The sequence below is a fragment of the Colletotrichum karsti genome (assembly GCF_011947395.1).
Source record: "Colletotrichum karsti strain CkLH20 chromosome Unknown Scaffold18, whole genome shotgun sequence".
Taxonomy (NCBI): domain Eukaryota; kingdom Fungi; phylum Ascomycota; class Sordariomycetes; order Glomerellales; family Glomerellaceae; genus Colletotrichum; species Colletotrichum karsti.
Genome location: NW_024065918.1, coordinates 663,761 through 685,796, shown reverse-complemented (window position 1 = coordinate 685,796; position 22,036 = coordinate 663,761). Strand labels below are relative to the sequence as shown.

At 56.8% G+C, this 22,036-nt stretch overlaps 6 protein-coding genes across 6 annotated transcripts; 4 read left to right on the top strand and 2 right to left on the bottom strand.

The window, feature by feature from the left end:
* Positions 1-18: 18 nt before the first annotated feature.
* Positions 19-1,010, top strand: CkaCkLH20_06289 (LysM domain-containing protein; the record flags this gene model as incomplete). The annotated part of the gene is made up of 2 exons (XM_038889006.1): positions 19-160; positions 223-1,010. 2 exons carry the CDS (start codon positions 19-21, stop codon positions 1,008-1,010), a joined length of 930 nt encoding a protein of 309 aa, XP_038745807.1.
* A 415-nt stretch (positions 1,011-1,425) lies between these two features.
* On the top strand, positions 1,426-6,406 carry CkaCkLH20_06288 (glycosyl hydrolase family 81; the record flags this gene model as incomplete). The annotated part of the gene is made up of 6 exons (XM_038889005.1): positions 1,426-1,552; positions 1,604-2,136; positions 3,650-5,251; positions 5,303-5,447; positions 5,501-5,799; positions 5,849-6,406. The coding sequence occupies 6 exons, from the start codon at positions 1,426-1,428 to the stop codon at positions 6,404-6,406; spliced, it is 3,264 nt and encodes a 1,087-aa protein (XP_038745806.1).
* A 6,031-nt stretch (positions 6,407-12,437) lies between these two features.
* On the top strand, positions 12,438-13,999 carry CkaCkLH20_06287 (calcium proton exchanger; the record flags this gene model as incomplete). The annotated part of the gene is made up of 3 exons (XM_038889004.1): positions 12,438-12,738; positions 12,806-13,254; positions 13,310-13,999. The coding sequence occupies 3 exons, from the start codon at positions 12,438-12,440 to the stop codon at positions 13,997-13,999; spliced, it is 1,440 nt and encodes a 479-aa protein (XP_038745805.1).
* Positions 14,000-14,655: 656 nt separating this feature from the next.
* On the bottom strand, positions 14,656-17,483 carry CkaCkLH20_06286 (uncharacterized protein; the record flags this gene model as incomplete). The annotated part of the gene is made up of 3 exons (XM_038889003.1): positions 14,656-14,838; positions 14,905-16,941; positions 17,016-17,483. The coding sequence occupies 3 exons, from the start codon at positions 17,481-17,483 to the stop codon at positions 14,656-14,658; spliced, it is 2,688 nt and encodes an 895-aa protein (XP_038745804.1).
* A 437-nt stretch (positions 17,484-17,920) lies between these two features.
* CkaCkLH20_06285 (cytochrome oxidase assembly protein) lies at positions 17,921-19,468 on the top strand (the record flags this gene model as incomplete). Its single annotated transcript, XM_038889002.1, has 2 exons — positions 17,921-18,300; positions 18,391-19,468. 2 exons carry the CDS (start codon positions 17,921-17,923, stop codon positions 19,466-19,468), a joined length of 1,458 nt encoding a protein of 485 aa, XP_038745803.1.
* Positions 19,469-19,841: 373 nt separating this feature from the next.
* Positions 19,842-22,023, bottom strand: CkaCkLH20_06284 (lysyl-tRNA synthetase; the record flags this gene model as incomplete). Its single annotated transcript, XM_038889001.1, has 6 exons — positions 19,842-20,009; positions 20,071-20,922; positions 20,973-21,213; positions 21,304-21,586; positions 21,639-21,685; positions 21,743-22,023. 6 exons carry the CDS (start codon positions 22,021-22,023, stop codon positions 19,842-19,844), a joined length of 1,872 nt encoding a protein of 623 aa, XP_038745802.1.
* Between the last annotated feature and the right edge of the window lie 13 nt (positions 22,024-22,036).

Here is a 22,036-nt window from a genome sequence, read left to right as displayed (position 1 = left end):
CTCACCAAGTCCTCCAAAATGTCATCTCCCGCTTCCGACGACCTTGTGGATGGCGAGCCCCCCGCGATTGACCCCTACGGGATTCTTGGACTCGAGCGTGAAGCCACGGCTGACCAGGTCAAGTCGGCGTACCGCAAGGCGGCACTCAAGAACCATCCCGGTAAGAGTATCTTGGGCGCTGTCTCTATCGAAAGTTAGCTGATCAAAAGTTTCCGCTCCCAGACAAAGTCTCCGATGACCAAAGAGACGAGGCAAAGGAAAGATTCCAATCCATCGCCTTCGCATACGCCATCCTTTCAGACCCTGCCCGACGCAAGCGCTATGACACAACCGGCTCGACTTCCGAGTCCATCATCGACTCCGAGGGCTTCAACTGGTCCGACTACTACCGCGAGCAGTTCCGCGATGCCATCTCCGCCGACGCCATCGAGAAGTTTGCCAAGAAGTACAAGGGTTCAGACGAGGAGAAGGATGATATTCTGATTGCCTACGAGAACGCCAAGGGCGATATGGACAAGATCTACGAGTCGGTAATGCTGAGTGATGTTTTGGAGGACGACGAGCGTTTCCGCAAGATCATCGACGAGGCCATCGCCAGTGAAGACGTCCAGGGATACAAGAGGTACACCAAGGAGAGCAAGCTGTCCAAGGCTGCACGCGTCAAAGCCGCGAAGGGCGAGGCGGAGGAGGCAGAGGAGTATGCCAAAGAGCTGGGCGTTCACGACAAGCTTTTCGGTGATAAGAAAGGAAAGGGGAAGAAGAAGGCCAAGGACGGTGGCGAGGACGATCTGGCAGCCCTGATCAAGAGCAACCAGCAGAAGCGCGCGGGCTTCCTGGACGACCTGGCTGCCAAGTACGGAGCTACGAGTCAGCCGAAGAAGGGCAAGAAGAGGGCGGTCATGGAGGAGGAGCCTTCGGAAGAAGCCTTCCAGGCCGCCGCCGCCCGGTTGAAGAAGCCAAAGGCGGAGGAGAGCAAACCCGCAAGGGCTGGTAGAAGATCGAAGCGGTAAACACTATTTTCGATTCGGCGTCACGGGGCACGGGATACACCGGGTATGAGGCTATGGGATAGGCCGGGATTAGCCATTTTAGGAGTTGGTTGAGCTGATATCTAAATCAATAATTTCCATTGCTACGATTTGTAGCCCGTTAGTTTCTCATCTGGAGGCTGTCAAGGGTAGGTACCTGGAGTGATTCAGGCGCTTGTGTAAGGTAGCGCACGCCACAATGCGGGGCACTCAACACCTCCGGGCCTGCAGTGCATCCCCAGGTCAACCATTCCCAGTAAACTTCACAGCCATTGTCACCCACGTCGCGTGGTTCCCTTCCACAGCATCACGACACGCGTCGCATCGCCAGAATCCTGGGCAATCTCGATGGAATGATGGTCACGTCCCCAAGGACTCATTCGAAACAAGTCACGCCATGGCGGGCGACGCGCCCACAGACCTCTACCCGCGATACTGCCTCAACCTCTCTCCGACATCCAACACCTGGTGCCTGATGCACGCAATCGATATTCACGCCCTGCGATCGGTCCCAGACTTTGAAGGTCCGCTCATGCCGCATCGCGCCACCCGCTACGCCCGCTGACATCTGGCAGTCCAGGACTTCTACTTCTACAAGAACCTCCCGATCAAATGGGTCCGCATCGTCGGCATCGTCGTGGCCGTAGACGACTTCCCGGGCCGCCGCATCTACACGCTTGACGACAGCAGCGGAGCCTGCATCGAATGCACTGTCCCTATGAAGGTGCCCGCCACCGCCACGACACCCAAGGGCATCCGACCCCAGCCGCAACCTCCCGCCGACTGCGTGGACGTCGACGTGGGCTCCGTACTGGATGTCAAGGGAATGGTCGCCACGTTCCGCGAGGAGAGACAGATCAAGATCGAGAAGGTCAAAATACTGAGGTGTACCGAGCATGAGGTGGCGCTGTGGGAGCGGCGGACGCAGTTCAAGAAGGATGTTCTCTCGGTACCCTGGGTGCTCACGGAGAAGCAGATACGGAGGTGCAAGAGGGAAGAAGAGCGAGAGAACGAGGGCGATGACGAGAGAAGGCGGCGGAAAGAAAAGAAGCGCGAGGAGGAAGAGAGGCGACGCAGAGGGTCTGCTGAGGCCGAAGTCGCTGATCGTGTTCGTGCGCACAAGTCGAGAAAGGGCGAGAAAGGTCAAGAACGCAAAGGGGGATATACTACGTCTGCTTTACTACGACATGTTCTGGATGAGAGTGTCAGGGGCAAGTATAGCGCCCTAGGGTTATGATTTGGGGATTGGTGCTTTGGAGTTACTGGCTTTGCTTTTGATACCCCGAGAGTCTGTTTGGGATGCGAAACGATAGTTGCAAAGTAGGAACAAAACTATTGGCCTTGTTTGACATTCTGGATTCATGCCTTTTGGGAAATTATAATCCTCATTCATTTTAGTGGTTGACTTTCGTCCACACACAACACGAGAAACCGCCGAGACTAAGTAGATCCCAAAGGCTCGGCATCCGGTCACACCAACATGTCAGCACGAACTCGTGCAACCACACATGTGTTCGTCTGACCAACAAGTCTCTCAACTTCAACCTCATCTCAAAAATCCTGCGGTAGCAAATGCTACCCTTCCTGGTGGCCCACGTCTGCGTTAATTGATGTCCTTATGTCATGGTTTCAAACGTTCGAGGAAATGGCCCGAAAAGAAACCGCCAGAGTCGGTCTATTGAAAATACGTTCGGTGTGCTGATGGCTGTTTCTCCCACTTACATGCCACTGCCACAAGGCCAAGTGACCAGTTGCTCAGTCAATCGCACACCACTCATCCCCATGAGTGGTTGTTTTCTCGGTCAATCCACCGGCAGCGACGATGCCGGGTCTCCACGCCAAGTGCCAGGATGCGTCAGTCAAAGAGGGTCGTTCTTGCAGCATTAGTCGTGTGCCGAAACACTTCTTTCCCTCGAGAATATCTGACGACAGAAGCAACAGCATTTAAACCAGAGGGTAGTCGTCAACCACGACTTCCATCTTCAGAGTCTGGCTATCTCCATTCGTCTCTTGCTAATCTCGATTCTGCAAATACCGTTTTTGCCAGCCCTGCGGCGTCTCCCGGCCACCGCTTTTGGATACTGAATCCAACATCACCAAGACAAGATCATCGCCGATGCCTGCCTATACCGTCTCGCTACGGCCACCCTCGTCCTAAAATCGTATTCTATCCTTATAACACGCCTCTTCTCGTTATAAGACGAGTTCGAGTTCCCGGGCAAACCGGTCAACATTCCTAACTGGTAAGACTTGAGCATTGTTTCTGAGACCATCACATTCCCTCGCCCTTATGTTGCGCAGTAACGCTGCCGGGCATCAAAAGTCCGGGCCTCGATCTTCACTCCGCTGGCATTAAGTTGGCGCCGTTTCGTCGGTGGCTCTCATTGTTGACCCGATGAATCTCCCCATGGGCCGGATATTTGAACCTGGAGCCTCGCTCACGAGTGTGCGCGTCGGCCAAAGACCTCTATTCCCATGTTCGCGACTTTCACCTAGACCACAAGCCGCAGTTAGACTTGATATCACAGAACATAGCATACAAAACACGATAAGATCACAGATCCCCCGCAATGAGGGGCCTCAAACTCACTATGGGGTTCATCAGGCTGACTATCATACAGGTATTCTTCTGCCAGAGTGCCCTAGCCCTTTTCCACCAACAACACGTCCGCCTTCATATTTCTGACCGAGACTCGAGAAGCGTTGGAGAGCTCAGCCTTCATCCCCGGCTACTTGATATACGCGATACATCCTGCCTTACCGAAACGACTAACACTACCGTCACCGTTCGAATTCCCAAAGGAGCGCAAACGCCAGGATCTGGTCTCAGTAGCGGTAGCAGTCCAACAGCCACCGCTGTGCAGTCTGGAGGAAACGTAGTCACCCTACCCGCCTTGACTGGCCAACAACCGCAGACAACGGGAGACGTCCATAGTAACCTCGATACCAACGGCAAGGTCACGACTTGTCCTCTTATCTCGGATCCCATTCCGTCTCCAACTACCTTGATTGAACCATCTTCAGGCGCTCCCACGGCTGCTCAACCCATTCCATCTCCTCCAATGGCGTCGGGAGATCTCTTTTCGGATCCCATCGGGACCGCCGCGCCTCCTCCTTCTATCCAGGCTCGAAGCGACCACCCTGTTCCCCGAAAGGGTATTGCGTCAAGCACGCCGCTTCAGACCAACAAGTTCTACGCCAATTTCTTCCTGGGTGACCAGACGGCTCCGACGTATACCTATCCTTATGGCATAGCATGGGGGGCGGGAAAAGGAGCCGCCGCCAGCTTTGGCATGACGATCTCCCACATCGACGCCAACCAGATAGTCTTTGGTCCGCCCAAGGATTCCGGGGCAGCTGCATACTATATTAACCCGGTAGGTATTCAATCCATGGTCATCAGCGCCCTGGAACTTGGTTCGGATACGGCTGTGGGAGTCGACAGCATCACGGCCTTTTCCGCAAGAATCCACCTGAAACCGAGCGCCAGAGATGTCCCAGCCATTTCTTTCCCTTTGGTTCAAGGAATGCCCTTCATCACTGCTCAATACGCGGGAGCGACTCCTGTAATTCGGACAGGAGTATTCTTCCGGACCGTTACCCGCGCCACCCAGGATCCCAAGGCCGGCGTTGCCAAGTACACCTTTCAACTCGAAGACGGCAAGATCTGGCGGGTGTATGGGTACGCGACTACCGGGGAACAATTGGACCTGCAGGTGGTCAACAACGGACTCGCCCAATCCACGAAGCCATTCTTTGGAACCATCCAAATCGCAAAGGATCCCGGCAACGGCGAGGCAGTGCTTGACCAGGCTGCCGGTGTCTTCCCCACGACGGTCGAACTATCTGGATCGGTGAACGGCAACACGGGCACGTATGGCTTCAAGTTTGCCAAGGAGGGACACCAGGATGGAAAACTGGCCATGTATGCGCTGCCGCATCATATTGCTTCGTTTGATGCCACCACCCGCGCTGCCGTCCAGCAAATCTATCTGCAGACCCCTGCGAAGGGAAGTGGAACTCTGGTTGTAGCTGATCAGTGGACGATGGTCGAGCCTAACCTGCCCGTCAACATGAATTTTGCCCCGTGGAGCCCGGTTCAAGGTTCTCTGACTACGATCTCCGAACAGGCCAAGACGGTCATTCGTGGCATAGCAGCCCAGGAAGTATCTCAGGACATGAACGCCCAATCCGATCTTGATTCTATGTATTTCAGTGGAAAGGTCAGATCCCCTCTCGTCTCTGGTAGTGATATCTTCTGACATGGTTTGCAGGCGCTGGCCAAATTCGCTATCTTGATTGTTGCGATCAACGACATCGTAGGGGATACAGGACTGGCGCAGTCAGGTCTCATACGATTGAAGGAAGCATTTTCGAGGTTCGCGACCAATAAGCAGAAGTTCCCCCTTTTGTACGAAAGTAAGTTTTGAATCCCCCGTTCTCATGAGACCAGATACAAACGCGTAATGCAGGCGCTTGGGGCGGAATCGTGTCTTCGGCAACCTACGTCACGGGCAACGACGGCGCCGACTTTGGCAATACCAATTACAACGATCACCACTTCCACTACGGCTATCACATTCTTGCGGCTGCCGCCATTGCTCACCTGGATCCAGCCTGGATGCAGGAGAACAAAGACTATGTAAATGCCCTGATCCGTGATTTCGCCAACCCGAGCACCAAGGACACATACTTCCCAACTTGGCGTTCGTTCGACTGGTACCACGGGCACAGCTGGGCACATGGACTGTACGCTTCTTTTGATGGCAAGGTCAGTTGAGTCTGTTCACTGCCGCTGGTCAGTGTTAACACCCGAGCAGAACCAGGAATCGAGTTCCGAGGACATGATGGCCGCCTATGCCATCAAGATGTGGGGAGAAGTATCGGGAGACTCGAAGATGGCCATGCGTGGCAACCTCCAGCTTACCATCATCGCCCGCGCCCTTCAGTCCTACTACCTCTACAAGAGCGACAATGCCGTTCAGCCACCCCAGTTTATCGGAAACAAGGTGGCCGGCATCCTGTTTGAGAACAAAGTCGACCACACGACCTTCTTCGGCGCTAATATCGAGTACATCCAGGGCATCCACATGGTCCCCCTTCTTGCCCCTTCGCCCTTCATCCGCACCCCAGATTTCGTCAGGGAAGAGTGGGACGTGTACTTTAGCAACGGCCGCGTCGATAGCATCGTCGGCGGTTGGAGGGGGATTCTGTATGGAAACCTGGCGACGATCGATAGTAGGACCGCGTTCGACTTTTTCAACAGCCCCAACTTTGATCCCGGCTGGATCGACGGAGGTGCCAGCTTGACGTGGTACCTGACTTATGCCGCCGGTAAGTTGATCTCGACGTCGATCCAGAGAGTGACTGGTTACTGACATTGTTTGCCAGCAATGGGCGGCCTATAAACCCTCATAAGATGACGAGACTTTCAGATTGCAAGTAACGACCCCGAACGAGACACGACTTTTGAGGGTGGCATTTTTCATTCTTTTCTGCACGAGTAATGACAGAACGAACACGACTACGAGGACGCAGCATTGTTGACGACTAGCATGGACACGACCACGAAGAGATGGACTACTATTTCCTAACGACGAAAACGATAAAAAACATTGATACGAGAACACGTCTAGACAGCATCCTTATGAATCGAGAATGAGAGCTTCTGTTTTGGTCCTTTACGTCTTCAATCTTGACTTCCGTGATATATGCACTCGCACATGAACCTTCTCAAAGGCTGCCCGTCTTCTCATCTAAAGTGCTCGTTAAGTGAGCCTACTGTTTGGATCTAGGCATTGTACGACCTTGTTCGATGCGTCTTCTACTAGTCATCTTGTTCGTCGTCCTACTGAGATGACGACCACGATGTTAAATTGCGATTACTGCAGGCACGCACTCACTGGCATTGCTTTCACTGCCTGATATTACCGTCCCTGGGTTTACTCTCGGATTACCTTCACATGAGGTGGCATGACAGCAATAGTAATACCCGTAGTCAGCAATTCAAGCAAACGACAACGGCCACCACTCGTCTTCAAACACTGCGCCCGCCTCTGGACGTTCCTGGATCACGCAGATGCCACTCTGCCCCCGACGACTTTGCAACGGCTCCGGGTGCCGGCTGCCAGCACGACAGAATTGCGGAGACGGATGGATGGCATCCGCCCAGTGGTTTACCCCATCGTGAGCTTGTTGAAGCGGGCTGTGGGCAGCCCTTTTCTGATGACCGGCTTTGAAGACACCAGTCTACGTAGTCGAATGGGACGCCCAATATGAGCTCTTCCCCGTCGGGTGTTTCTCTCACGGAAGACCCACGAGGACGTTCGCCATCATCGTCAACACCCAACCCGCCGCCCACGGCTTGGGTATAAGAAACCTTCGCCTGCAGCTGCATAGTGTTCACGAAAAGGCGGGTGTCTTCTGCCCTTTTAAGGGACGTCACGGCGTAAAACTGGAACGTCACCATCATCTCATACTACGGAGCGACGCCGCTGGGCGGTTCCGTGGCTGAAAGGTTCACGGTCGATGTGCCATGCGAGCCAAGCCGGGACTGATGCCGTGACGGAGCCAAGAATCTGTCCTTGACTGCACCGGCATATGCCCATTATGAAGAAACCCTCATAATGTTAGTTGGTACACATGAATATGCACAACCGCTGTGTAGGAGTTGTTCATGTAAGAAATCCGATGTGAGCAGTGCAAGTGGCAGCCAACGGCTGCTAGGCTCGAGGTTCCAAGACTCTGGTTCTCTGATGTTGGTTTCCCCCGGCGCAAGACCCTGCGTCGCTCGTTCGCCCTCAGATTTGGATCCCGAATCTCTGGATAGCTAGGCCGTTGGCTGCGTAGCTAGCTAGTTGTAGCTCGGGGGGTGAGCGTCAAGGTCCGTTTGCATCTGCACGCCCCTGTTGGTATGGGAGTTCCGCGGGGGGGAGAAAACGGATGGGAAATTTCGAAGGGGAGGAGAGAGGAGGGCACATTTCTTCAGGGGGGCTTGATGACGCGTCACCCATCCACGTAACACGGCCCCCCGGTTTCTCTCCGCAGCCGATTTTTTGGGGGCCGAAAAGGCTAAGCTTTTTTGCCACAATGCTTATTGTAACTGCTGGCGACAATCAGGCTGGCCTTGAATTTGCGGTTTCTGTCGTATTTGATCAGGTTCTTGGGGGTTGGCAGATTGATGTGCAAGATCTTGGTGTCGACGGTGATTTGTGGAGGGGTTGTGTCGTCCGGAGGCGCAAACACGGTGAGCTTTCGTTGATACGCACCGTATATCAGCACTGTACACTCGCACTTTCATGGCGCATTGGCACTGAACCGTTGCCGGATGCCGGAATCCGGGGTCCGTCAGTTGGCATCGGTTTCTTGAAACAATTGTCTCTCTGTTGAGGTATGCGGTCGGTTGCGGCTGAGCATTCCGAATTATATCTCGAGACGTTATAGACCGGGTTCGTTGTCAGGGTAGGCTCATGTTGAGCTGTCAGGCTGTTGACAAGTGCAGCTGAACAGCTAAAATTCAGGGCAAAGTTTGGGGTCAGGAACGGGTGAGGCTCTGCAGCCCTCTGAGGCCATTCGTATGAGATGCATTGACGAACGGCTGAGGGAACGCCGTCTCCTGAAAGCTTCCGCGGTGTTGCTGTTTGGACGTGGTGGTGTGGCCTATGCCGGAAGACGGCACCATCGGCTCAGGTACGATGCCTCTCAGGCCCTCGCGAATTTCAGCCGAGGAGACACTCGAGATGACACGCTGGAGATGGTCTCAACATGAGACGAATCGTTCCGAGTTCGTGCGCGTTAGGGCCACGCGACTGGTAGAAGCGCAGAAGTGGCATCGTGAGTTGCGACTGTAAGGTAGCTTTGCAGAATTCAATCTGCAAGACCTCAGCTTACACCAAACTGATCTCACCCGAAAAATCGCCGCAGGGTACCTTGGTGGCCTCTCGTTGCTGCTGTCGTACCAAGCCCTCCTTGGCAGCTCATCTCTTCTCGCTGCCTCAGCTTAGGTGAAGGAGGAATTGGTGAGTGCTGAAAGCCGCGTGCATCTCACGAAGCACCCGACGCAGTGTTCCGTACTTGCCGTCCTCGACGTGAGCAGGGCCAGGCGGAAGCGTGGACGTGGCCGGAGGTCAGTGGGGGTGGGCGAATTGCAGACCGGAACGATGGTGGCTGTGCAATTGCCAGCGCACGATGTCTGCATCTCGAGCGCGCGCGCATGAAGTGCTATTGTGTGATGGATGACTCGGGAGCCGGGTGCAAAATGAATCGGAGACGCAATCCCGTGCCGGCCCCCGCATTTCAGAGTTGAGGCAATCGTGTTGGATCATCAGATCAGGCGCGTTCGAGAGGTAAGGCAGAGCAGACCTTCATGCGAAGATTTCAACGCCCAACGTGAGCAGCTGTGCGCCTTCTGGGCATCAATTTGGGATGATGAGCCAAGAATAAACTGCGGTCGAAGAGCCAAGACTGTGGCTAGGTTTTGAGAGCTTTTGAGTTCGGTTGGGCTTGGTGAGGCGGAAGTCGAAGTAGAAGCTTTTATCGATAAGGCGATAAGGGTCCAGAGCGGGCCTTTCGTGAAGTCCGCGCCGGGTCAGGGCTGTCTCCGTGCCTCTTTCTGCGATGCTGTCGGGTTGGGGGTCCGGAGATCGGTGCAGGGGCTAACCGCGAGTGGACGATTGGTGGAACCCGACCCCCAGCAGGAAGGCAGGGCGTTTCGCAGGGCAACCGAAAGCATCATTGGCAGGGAGGACAGCCTGGAGCTTGTTTGCCCTGTGAATTGGATCTGAAGGATTGTTAGAGATGCCTCAAGATAAGGTACGTACCGTTGTGGTTGCAGACTCGCACCCAAAAGTCAAACTTCAGACGGGACCAGGAGCTGTCCTTGTTTGAGGTTGAAGAGGTTGGAGTGCTATTTTTCTCTCTTCGTTCCCTAAAGCTGGAGCTGTTTGTCGCAAATCGTCCGGTCCCCTGAGCCGAAGTTCAGGACGATTTCCCTGTGCATGGCAGTGGGACGGACTCGTGCCGAGACGAAAAATGTGGAAAGGGACTGTCAGCCAAGCCTGAACTTGTTCATTTTTGACTTGAAGGTTTGTCAATGTCAGGTTGCTGCGGTAATGGGTGGCGGGTATGTGAAAATTGGCTTCGGGAGGGCGAATATGCTTTGCGGATGAATGCTTGTGAGCCTCGTTGCATGCAAACGGATGGTGTATTTTTCAGAGGTTGGAACTTGAAGCTACGCTGATTACGTAGGTACCTTAAGGAGATTGTGAAGAGGCAGTCGAGACTGGAGGCCAACAATGACGGAATAAACATGGCCGCCAACAATTTCTGGGAGAGCTAAAGTACGTACCACTGCCCGCCAGCTTACAACAGCTGGCAGCTGTCCGCTGCCAACATCTCGCCTTCCCAGCGGAAATGTGGGAGGAAAGCTCGAATCGCGCCGGATAAAGTGAGGAAAGTGGGTGCGTGTTTGGAAGGCGTTAGGAGAGTTAGGAGAAGACGGGACTCTCGCAGGAAACAGCGGAGAAAATGAGAAGCAACACCAGACAACACAGCCACGCTTGGCATCATCAGTCACGTCCCATTGGGTGCCGCCGACCTCACTCCACGCCCTTGCTGAAACCTGTTCGTTACTGGCTAGTCCGCTGTATGACGTTTGGAAGGAGATATCGCACGGTTCCTCTGAAGCTTTTCAACTTGCTTTAGCCTAGCAGTTGCGCCTCTGTGGTAACGAGAGTATCCAATGCGGTCATGGTGGACAAGACTTGTGCAAGCTTGAAGCAGTTAGGCGTACAAGTGCCCGCATCCGCACCCGCATGCGCCTGCATGAGGTGGGATCACCCATCACCCATCAGGATTTAGCAGCATGGTCCATGGGCTGCCTCCCTGAGACCCATACCTCCCTCAATGGACACTGGACCATCCATTCTCTCATTCCCAGCGTCTGATGTCTGATGTCTGATGTCTGGTGTGTGTCCAAATGCTTTGTACACTGAAGCTTTTCCAAGATTACTGAGTACCTCGAATGCTGTTTCGTCCTACCTTTGACCGCATCCCGTCCCACGTTCCCCATATTGACCTGACAAGAAAAAGGGGGCTGTGTTCTTCTTTTTCCTGCAACTGCCATCAGTTTTGTCCTACCACCCACCCATTTTGGAGTTGCTGTTTGCCCATCGCCTGAAGATTGGACAACTGGACCAATTCGAACTGGAACCGCAACTGCATCTGGAATCTGGAACTGGAACACGCTTCTTGTATCCATTATCTTGAATCTCTTTGACTCGATTCACCTCGTTGATCTACCTACGCAAAGGCTGCCTGCTGGCCCTGCGCTCGCACACCATCCCTCGATACGGCCCAAGACGCAAGACGCAAGCCGAAAACACGCTCGAGTCGATCGTGACCCACGCCTTCACAGCAAACTGCAGCCGCTCTATCTGTACGGATACTGCTGCATCGATCTCGGAGGCAGAGGTCATCCTACCGCCCACTTGGACCACCACCATTCAACCCTCTGATACCAGACAGACCCTCAGTACCTTGCGACCTTCGACTTGGCGCATCCAACGTGCTCCTTTTTGCGCACCCTCTATTGGATCACGCTCGACTTGACCGACCGTCCTTTACCCCACTCCCTTGCCGTCGGGCGGCAGACAGGTGCAGGGCTCCCTCCCAGAAATCTATCTCTCCGGTCCGTCGTGACGAGACGACCAACGATCAGTACCTTTTAGCCGTACGGATACAGTTGTCTGGTACATCATGGTTTGTAAGTACCTCGCCTGCTTTACCATACCCGTTTTCTGTTGAAGAGACTTCACTTTTCGTTGGTTTGGGTACCCTACTGTGCGTTCACTTTAATCACCGCAAGGTACTTACTTTGCTGCACCATCTACCTTACGCTGTCGCCTTGTCTCGACTTCTTCCATTTCCATTCTCACTTCCTTTTTCCCCGACCCGTTACCCGTCCATCACCGCTGGTCCCAGCAAGCCCCATCTTGTCGCACCCTTGTCCCTCCAGTATCCCCTACCGTACCTACCTTACCTAGGTATTTGCACTACAGTACCTACCATCTGTCTTGGCAGCAGTCCAGTACTGGGCGCAGTTTCCCACGCCGTCAACATTTCCTTCTCCCTCCAAGCCACAACACATCGCAACCTCCCCGTCACCGGGCTCCTTCTCTTCTTCCTCCCACCCATTCCAAACGGAACCGGCGCACATCTATCTGGTCGCCTTATCCCGCGCGGATCGTCATTCCTTGCCTTGCCCTTTTCTTCTATTTTCGCTTCTCACTCGTCCGCCGGCTGCCTCACCTCGTATACTGCCTTACACTGCTTTCGACACCTGCTGCGACGACGGCACATACTGCTATTTTTTTCTGGTGGTCTGGGCTTGACTAATATGACGGCGGCGCCATGTCGGACGACTCAGCCAACAGACATTTTCGCGAACAGGTTCGCTCTTGGGGCAGCACCAACAAGCCCAATGGCCGCGATGGCGAGGTAGACGAGCAGTCGCCTCTTCTCAACGGCAACCATTCCGGTCACCACGACCACAACGGCAACGGCAACGGCCTTGTCGACGACCAGCACCACGGCAATAAGACCCTCAAGTTCCTTTTCGACACGAGGCATACTCCGGGTATCGACAGTGACAACGTCGCCGTGAGGTATTCTTCTCATACCTGGCACGTCGCTAAGGTTACCCTCCTCAGCAGTAAGTCGCATATCGGTCCTCGCAACTCGTCGCGCGCCAGCCAGCTAACAGCAGTGCCTCACCACAGACTATGTCAACTTTCTTCTTGTCATGGTGCCTATCGGCATCATCGCCGGCGAGGCCAACTGGAGCCCGACAGCTGTCTTCACAATCAACTTCTTCGCCATCATTCCACTTGCCGCCGTCTTGTCCTTCGCGACCGAACAGATCTCGATGAAGTTGGGAGAAGCGCTGGGAGGACTGCTGAACGCCACTTTTGGTAACGCCGTCGAACTTATCGTCAGCATAGTTGCCTTGAGGGATGGACAAATTCAGGTTGTCCAATCGTCCATGCTGGGTTCGATTCTGTCCAACTTGCTCTTGGTCATGGGCATGTGCTTCTTCTTCGGCGGCATTGTCAACATGCGCGACAGAGTTACGGGCCAGGGCATGGAACAGAGCTTCGCCTCCGCTACGGCGCAGACCACTTGCTCGCTGATGACCCTGTCGTCGGCATCGCTCGTCATCCCTGCTACGGTAAGCTTCTACTGGTCTGCACATGTACCCCGCTCCCTGACTAACATCGCTCTAGCTCTACTCAGCGCTCTCCAAGGCCGACTCGGAGGATAAGGAACATAGCATTTTGGTGCTTTCCCGCGGCACTGCCATCATCCTTCTGCTGCTGTACGTTATGTACCTTTGGTTCCAGCTCCGCACCCACCCCAACCTTTTCGACGCCGAGACTCAGCACCACAACGAGGAGGAGGCCGAGGAGCCTGTCATGGGACCTATTGCTGCCGGCATTGTCCTCGTTGTCACCACTGTGTTGGTTGCCATCTGCGCCGACTACCTCGTTGGAAGCATCGACCCTCTCGTCGAGACCGCGCACATCAGCAAGAACTTCATCGGTTTGATTCTCATTCCCATTGTCGGCAATGCGGCAGAGCACGTCACCGCAGTGGTCGTTGCCATCCGCAACAAGATGGACCTCGCCATGGGTGTTGCTATCGGCTCTAGCATCCAAATCGCTCTTCTTGTCACCCCTTTCCTTGTCGTTCTCGGATGGGCTGTCCTCGACCAGCCCATGACTCTTCGCTTCGAGACTTTCGAAACCGTCGCCTTCGCATTCTCCGTGTTGGTTGTTACGTACACCGTGCAGGACGGCAAGTCCAACTATCTGGAAGGAGCCATGTTGCTCGGCCTCTACATCATCATCGCATTGGCCTTCTACGTCAGCCCTAGCGACGCTCTGGACAAGGCTTTTAACACAGTCATGGGTTGAGCGAGGAAGAAGATGTTATACACTACAAATTCATCAGAGGCCTCTTCTCAGACTGAGACGTCGGACATTCAAGCCGAGAGAAGGTGGCTAAATATACCCAAAAGCGCTTGTCGCGCTTATCTGGCTTTTCATACTCAGAGTATCATCGAACAGAGGCCTTATCAGAGACGATGAGGTCCTTCATTCGACAGACAATCGTTGTCAGAAACGAAATCCCTTGTGTGCATATTTCCTTGGTGTGTCTATGACAGAACTGTACTATACTTCAAACGGGGCGGTTTCCAAGGTCGGAGGGCGGTATCCCAGATTCCTTTGAGAAACGGAGAAATTGGTGTTTTGCAAAGGTACAAAGAAGAAAAAAACAGGTTCGCGAGGTCCGTAATTGCTAGTTCTTGATCGCAACGAAGAGAAATCCTTTCTGGATGACAGTAAAACTTTTGGATAGCCTCGGTGGTATCTGCGAGTGCCGCTTTTACGCGGATGCAGTGAGGTCTCTACGTCTATACGCAATAAAAAAGTAGATGTATTCAACATGCAGCAATGCTTTTGTGCCCCATGTGCTGTGATGATGCCGTCCAGATATCCGAACAAACTTTGACGTAACCTCCCTTCCACTCCTTCGTCTCTCGCAACATAGTCCTTCATGACATCGTCTCTCACATAGTCGGCCTCGACATGGGCGCGATGATGCCCTGCTTCTTGAGGATACGCGGCTTGATCGAGTCCTGGAACGACTCCTTGGTAACCCACTCCGGGCCCAGCGGCAGACGCAGCGAGCGCTCGTACTGCGCCTTGGACTCGAACGGATGCGGGAGCTGCGAGGCGAGGTACTTGTCGTTCTGCGATGACCGAGTTAGCAGATCTGTGTGCGTGGATACAGACGTATGAAAGATGGAATGACTGACCTTCTTGACGCGCCTCTCGCTGATGATGACCTTGTCCAGCTTGGCGTCCTTGCGGTTCGCCTTCTTCACGCCCTCCACCTTGGTCACGAACCGCCCCTGCTGCCTCTTCTTCTCCCGCGCGCTCACCCCCTCGCCGACCCAGCCGCCCCACCCGGGAAGCGTGTTGTCGACCACCTTGTCGTCGTCCGCCGTCTCGATCTCGGCCTTTTCGCGGGCGAAGTCGACAACCACGTCGTCGCCCGCGAACGCCTTGTCCATCTGCGCGATGTCGCGGATCGCGAGCGGGAGGTGCACGTCGGGGTCTTCTTCCGAGTCCGCGTCTGCGTCGGAGTCGGCTGCTGCTGTGGCTGTCTTTGATCGAGACTTGGGTTTGGCGGCGGGTGCGGCTGTCATGGCTTGCGAGTTGTCCAGGTCCGCGACGCGCGCGCCGGGTTGTGAGTGCCCCTTGGACGACTTCTTGCGCGGGCCGGACGACCACGCGGAGCCCGTGGCGGGCGCCTCGGCCGTGATGGAGTAGCCCGCGTTCACCGCGCTGTTGTCGGGCACTTCATCTTCTTCGTCTTCATCGTCGGCCTTCTTGCTCTTCTTCTGCTTCTTCGCCTGCGACAGCGCGGGCGCGGAGATGGCGGGCTTCAGGGCGCCGCCGAACTTCTTGCGTCCCACCTCCGTCACCTCCTCCTCGCCCTCGCTGCCCTCCCCGTCCGACGCGATGTCCCGACGGATCTGTGCGATGAGCTCGTCGTTGGCCTTCTTCTGCTGCGCCTCGGCCTTTTGCATGAACTTCATCTGCATCAGCTTCGACGCGGGCCCGTCGTCCTCGGCGTCCTCGACGCGCTTGAGCTGCTTGAGCAGCTTGCGCCTCTCGTGCGCCTCCTCGTCGCTCCCGTCGCCGCCGTCGTCCGAGGACGACGCCTCCTCCTCGTCCTCGTCTTCCGAGCCCGAGTGGCCGGCGCGGCCCAGCTTGCGCTGGCGCAGCTCCTCCTCGCGGCGCGCCATGTCGTGCAGCCCGGCGCGGTACTCGTCGTCCCAGACGGCGCGCTTGTTGGAGCCCCCGAGCTTCGCCCACTTGGAGTCCCTGTGCTTGGCGCCGACCCTCTCGAGCGCCCTCGCGCGGTCCGCGGCCTCGCGCTCCGCCTCGGAGTCGATCTCGCCGTTCTCCGCCATGGCCTCGTGCAGCTTCGCCTCCTCCCGCTCCCTCTCCTTGCGGTGGACCCGGTGGTACGCCTTGCTCTTGATCTTCTTGATGCGCGCCGCCCTCTTGGCCTCGCGCGAGCTGAGCTCCCGCTCCCGCCGCCGCTGGTTGACGAGGTCCTGCAGCGCCTCCTTGGACATGCCCTCCTCCGCCTCCTCCTTGCGCATCCGGTTCTCCTCGTGCTTGTTCATCCCCAGCCCGCTCTGCTGCATGATGGACATGATGGTCTGCTCCAGCTCCGTGCCGGCGTTCTTGGGGTTCATGGCCTGCAGCTCGCGGTTGTCGAGGCCCTCGTCCGCCGCGTTCTGCGGGAGCGGGAACACGAGGTGCTCCGCGCGCCGGTTGTGCTTGACCGTGTCCTGCCACCGGCCGATGGTCTCGTTGGCCTTTTCGTACGCCGCCGCACGCGCGAGCTTGTCCTGCTGCCGTCGCGCCAGGGGCACCTCGAGCTTCTTGCCGGCGCTGCTACCGGTCTGTTTGTCTTCTTTGGCCATGAGCTTGACCGACTTGCGCATCTGCGCGTCCTTGACGCCCGAGAGACCGAGGTCCTTGAAGCTGATCTTCTGCTTCTGCTTGGTCGGCGCCTCGTCGTCCTCGTCGCCGCCGTAGCTGGTGATGAACTTTTGCAGCGCGCCCAGCTTGGACGGGTCCGCCTCCTCGTCGTCTTCGTCCTCCGAGTCGGACGACGGCGGGCTATCTTCCGCTTCCGAGTCGGAGTCCTCGGACCCGGAGCCCTCTTGGTCCTGCATGGACTCGTCGGACTCGTACTCGTCCAGGGCCTGCGCCAGGTCGATGGCGTCCTCGCCTAGCGATTCGTCGTCGTCTTCTTCTTCCGAGTCGTCCTCCTGCCGTGACATGTTAGCCCAGTGCGTACAGGGTCGGAAAACCCGTCGGAGGAAAGCCTCGAGCCCGCACGAACCTCGTTCTTGGCAGCCTTGCTACCTCTGAAAGAATACCCCTGGAAATCCTCCTCGTCGCTGTCGCCAAACGCCTCGTCACTGTCCAGCTCCGAGTCCTCGTCGTCGTTGACGCCGTAGTGCCACTCGTTGCCGTCGCTGTCGCTGCCATACTCGGACTCGTCGTCGCCGCCGCCAGATGAAGGCTTCGCCTTCTTCCGCCGTGGCTGCTCATCGTCGTCGTCGTCCCCGTCCTCGTCATCCTCTTCGTCGTCGTCGTCCTCGTCGCGCCTGTGCTTCTTCCCGGACTCCTTCTGGCCCTCGATCTCGCGGAACCGAGGGGTGAGCTTCTGCTTGGTCGGGAACTGCTCGGAGGCGATCGTGAAGGCGTCGAGGGCCTTGGCCTGGGCCTTTGCTTTTGACTTGCGGAAGGTCTTGGCTTGCGGCTTCGACGCCAGGAGGGTGCGCCCGTGGGATTGTCTTCCGGGCATCGTGTCGAAGACTTTGGGGTGTGGATTGTGTGTTTAACGGTCGCTCGTGTGTTACGACGGCGATTTTTTTCCAGACGAGTTCTCGATTCCCACCCGCACACACACACAGCATGCGCAGACGCACGGACTGGCGGATTGGAACTTTTTCTGAATTCTGCCGTGGTGGGCGGGAAGCGGTGAACAAGAAATTTACAGCGGGGCGAACACACCACGCCCGTCCAACAGGGGTCTCTGATGGTCCGAGCACCGCTCTTCTTCAAGGGGATCTATGACACCAGTCCGAAAAAGTGGTCCCACCTCCAGCCGAAGGGTGCCGGAGCTTCTAACGAACCACTAAGCCGCCCTCGATTTCCCATCCCCGAATTTATTTCACTGACCGGACATCTCCATCTTCCTCTGCGTCAAACGGTCGCCCACCACCACCCCGCGCGCATACCATGGCGTCTTTCGCACCGGGACTGCGAAGGCTGGCCGTCCGCGCCTCGCCCTCGCTCTTTGTATGCCGACAATGCCAGCGCCAGCAGCCCCAATGGCGCTCCTCCTCCCGAATCCTCGACATCGTACGATCCCAGCAGACGACTGGCCAGCAGGTCAGATGCTTCAACCAGACCAAGGCGCCGCTGAGCTTCAACAGCAACGTCGTTGCCGCCGATAAGACCTCCTCCTCCACGATCGCCCAGCAGGCCGCCGAGGCCACGACCAAGGACAACACCAAGAAGAGCGCCTGGCCCGAGACGAATTCCAAGTCTGTCGCATATTGGCTCCTCGGTTCCGCCGTCAGCGTCTTTGGTATTGTCGTCTGGGGCGGCCTCACACGGTTAACTGAATCTGGGTATGGCCCCCTCATTCTTTACTCAATTAGCCTTCACAATCTGTTCGAAACTCGGCTAACTTACGAACACAACAGATTGAGCATCACCGAATGGCGTCCCGTAACCGGCTCCATGCCCCCGCGCAACGAAGAAGACTGGGAATCCGAGTTCGAAAAGTACCGCGCCTCCCCCGAGTTCAAGCTCCTCAACCCGCACATGACCATGGACGAGTTCAAGAAGATCTACTTCATGGAGTGGTCCCACCGCCTCTGGGGCCGCTTCATCGGCATGTCCTTCGTCCTCCCCACAATCTACTTCGTCGCCCGCCGCCGCGTCACCCCCAAGATGGCCCTCAACCTCGCCGGCATCTCCGCCCTCATCGGCTTCCAGGGCTTCATCGGCTGGTGGATGGTCAAGTCCGGCCTCAAGGACGACCTCTTCGCCCCCGGCTCCCACCCCCGCGTCTCCCAGTACCGCCTGACCGCCCACCTGGCCACCGCCTTCGTCTGCTACTCGTGGATGCTCGTCTCGGCCCTCTCCATCCTGCGCACCCGCCGCCTCCTCGCCGACCCCGTCGCCGCCCACAAGGCCCTCGCCGCCCTGCAGAACCCGGCCATCCGCACCTTCCGCCGCCTCTCCTTCGCCCTCGTCGCCCTCGTCTTCACCACCGCCATGTCCGGCGCCCTCGTCGCCGGCCTCGACGCCGGCCTCATCTACAACGAGTTCCCCTACATGGGCCTCGGCCTCACCCCGCCCGCCAAGGAGCTCTGGGACAAGTTCTACTCCCGCAAGGACGACGGCTCCGACCTCTGGTGGCGCAACATGCTCGAGAACCCCAGCACCGTCCAGCTCGACCACCGCATCCTCGCCATGACCACCCTCACCGCCATCCTCTCCCTCTTCGCCTACTCCCGCACCCGCCGCGTCGCCGCCGCCCTCCCCAGGGACGTCAAGAAGGGCGTCCTCGGCACCGTCCACCTCGTCCTCCTGCAGGCCGCCCTCGGCATCAGCACCCTCATCTACATCGTCCCCACCCACCTGGCCGCCACCCACCAGGCCGGCGCCCTCGCCCTGCTTACCGGCGCCCTGGTCCTCGGTCACCGCCTGCGCGTGCCCAAGTCCACGCTCGCCCTGATCCAGAAGCGGATCAAGGCGATGAACATCAAGCCTTAAGAGCTGCACTGACCGTTCCCTGAGAATTCTTCCGGTATATGATTACTTGCGTTAAACTGCATTATGGCAGCAAATATTGCATTATGGCACATGACACACACAAAAAGTAGATATGTATAACACTCTGTAGCAACACGCATCGGACGGAAAAAACGACCGCCCCTTTGAGGTTTTGGTCTTCGAATATCCTGTCTATCATCATCCCCTTTTTTTTGGTTTATTGAAAATAGAAGCTCAACTCTAGACTATGGAATGTCTGCCGGATATCTTTTATTGGGGGGACGCCTTTGCGCGCCCTCGCGAGTAGACAATCAAAACAAAAGCCGATTCGTCTCTTGACATGTCAATCCCATTTCATCTAGTCAGTCGTCATCTATTTGTGGGCGATGCCCTCTTCGGGGACGGGCTTGACGCCGACGACCTCCGCCGCGGAGGCCTTCTTCTCCGCCTGCTTCTCCTCCTTCATGAAGGGGAAGGCGAGGACCTCGCGGATGCTGTAGTTGTCCGTCAAGAACATGACCATTCTGTCGATACCCATACCCTGCGAACGTGTTAGCTTCCATGGGGCGTTGCTTTGCTCGTGGCAGGAACCTCAAACTTACCCATCCTCCGGTGGGAGGCAGACCGTACTCGAGAGACATGCAGAAGTTCTCGTCAATCAGCTGCGCCTCGTCGTCGCCCTGGTCCTTCTGGCGGGCCTGCTCCTCGAAGCGGAGTCTCTGGTCGAAGGGGTCGTTCAACTCGGTGTAGGCGTTGGCGATCTCCTTCTTGCACACGAAGGCCTCGAAGCGCTCGCAGAGGCCGGGGATGTCCCTGTGGTACTTGGCGAGGGGCGACATGACCTGCGGGTGGCCGAAGATGAAGCAGGGGTTCACGCACTGCTCTTCGATGTATTCGCCGACGAGCTTGTCGATCATGCGGGCGTTGGTGAGGGGCGGCGAGCACTCGAGCTTCATCTTCTTGAGGACCTTCTGGAGGAACTCGTTGGTCTCGGCGGTGTGGAGCTGGTCGGCCGGGGGGAACTTCTCGCCGGTGGCCTTCTCGAGCTCGGGGATCATCTCGAAGCGCTTCCAGGGGCGCTCCCAGTTAACCTCGTAGACCTCGCCGTGCTGGGTGTGGAACTGGGTCTTGTAGCCGCCGGTGAGGTGCTTGACGAGGCCGGAGACGAGCTCCTCGGTCATGTCCATCATGTCGTAGACGTCGGCGAACGCCTGGTAGAACTCGCAGGTGGTGAACTCGGGGTTGTGGGTGAGGTCGATGCCCTCGTTGCGGAACTGGCGGCCGAGCTCGTAGACGCGGTGGAGGCCGCCGACGACGAGCTCCTTCAGGTAGAGCTCGGGAGCTATTCTCATGAACATCTGCATGTCGAGGTCGTTGTGGTGGGTGACGAAGGGCTTGGCCGTGGCGCCACCGGCGATGGGACCCATCATGGGGGTCTCGACTTCGACGAAATCCTGGGTGGTGTTAGTGTGGGATGTTTCGCTGCGGTTGCGAAGTGGCCTACCCTGTCGTCGAAGTAGCGTCTGATGTAGGTGACGATCTTGGATCTGGAGATGAGGATTTGACGGCTCTTCTCGTTCATGATGAGATCGAGGTAGCGCTTGCGGTGGCGCTCCTCGTGGTCCTTGAAGCCGTAGTATTCGTCGGGGAGGGTGTGCAGGCAGGGGGTGAGGAGAACGAACTCGGTCGCGAAGATGGAGAGCTCACCCTCCTCGCCCTTCTCGATCTTAGACTTGGGCGCTGTCCTGTTGACGTTTAGCATTGCGCCGTCGTCTGCGAGGGTCACGCGACACATACCTTCCGGGGTAACCAATGACACCGACAACGTCACCTACGCGCGGTCAGCTTGCAGTCCTTCCCAATCGCAGATCCAATGCTTGCCTCGGCGGAGGTGCAGGTGCTGGTCCTCGAAGGACGGGCTGCCCTCGGCAACCTCCTGCGCCTGGGCCATGACCTGGACCTTGACGCCCTCGGCGCGGATATCATAGAAGAAGAGCTTGTTGCCGGAGGCGCGCTTGTTGTAGATACGGGCACCGACGCGGAGGACCTTGGTCTTGTCGGTCTCGCCGGACTTGAGGTGTCCGAAGTCGTTGACGAACTTGCGCAGATCGTAGTCGACTATACTCGTGTCAGGTCCGTCCGCAGAACTGTCACCAGAGGTCTGTCTTACCGTGGAACTTGTGGGGGTAGGGGTTGGGGACCTTGGTCTCGCGCAGCCTATTCCGCGCAATCAGTCCATATTCCCACGCTCAAGACGCCGCAACGGAGACACACTTGTTGATGGTACGAGATCGGTTCTCAAAGTATTGGCTGGGGTCCAGGTTCTTCTCGTCGACCTCGGCGTTGCCCTTCTTGGCGGCGGGCTTGGGAGGGGCGGCGGCGGCCTTCTTGGCCTTCTCGGCCTCCCTCTGACGGGCCTTCTGGCGCTTCTTGAGCTCCGTCTTGGAGATCATCTCGCCGGTGACATCGTCGAGCAGGAGCTTGGCGGTCTGCTCCTCGACCTTGAGGTCCTTGACCTGCTCGGTGGGGGGTTCGGGAGCGCTGGAGTCGGCCATGATTGCGATTGCG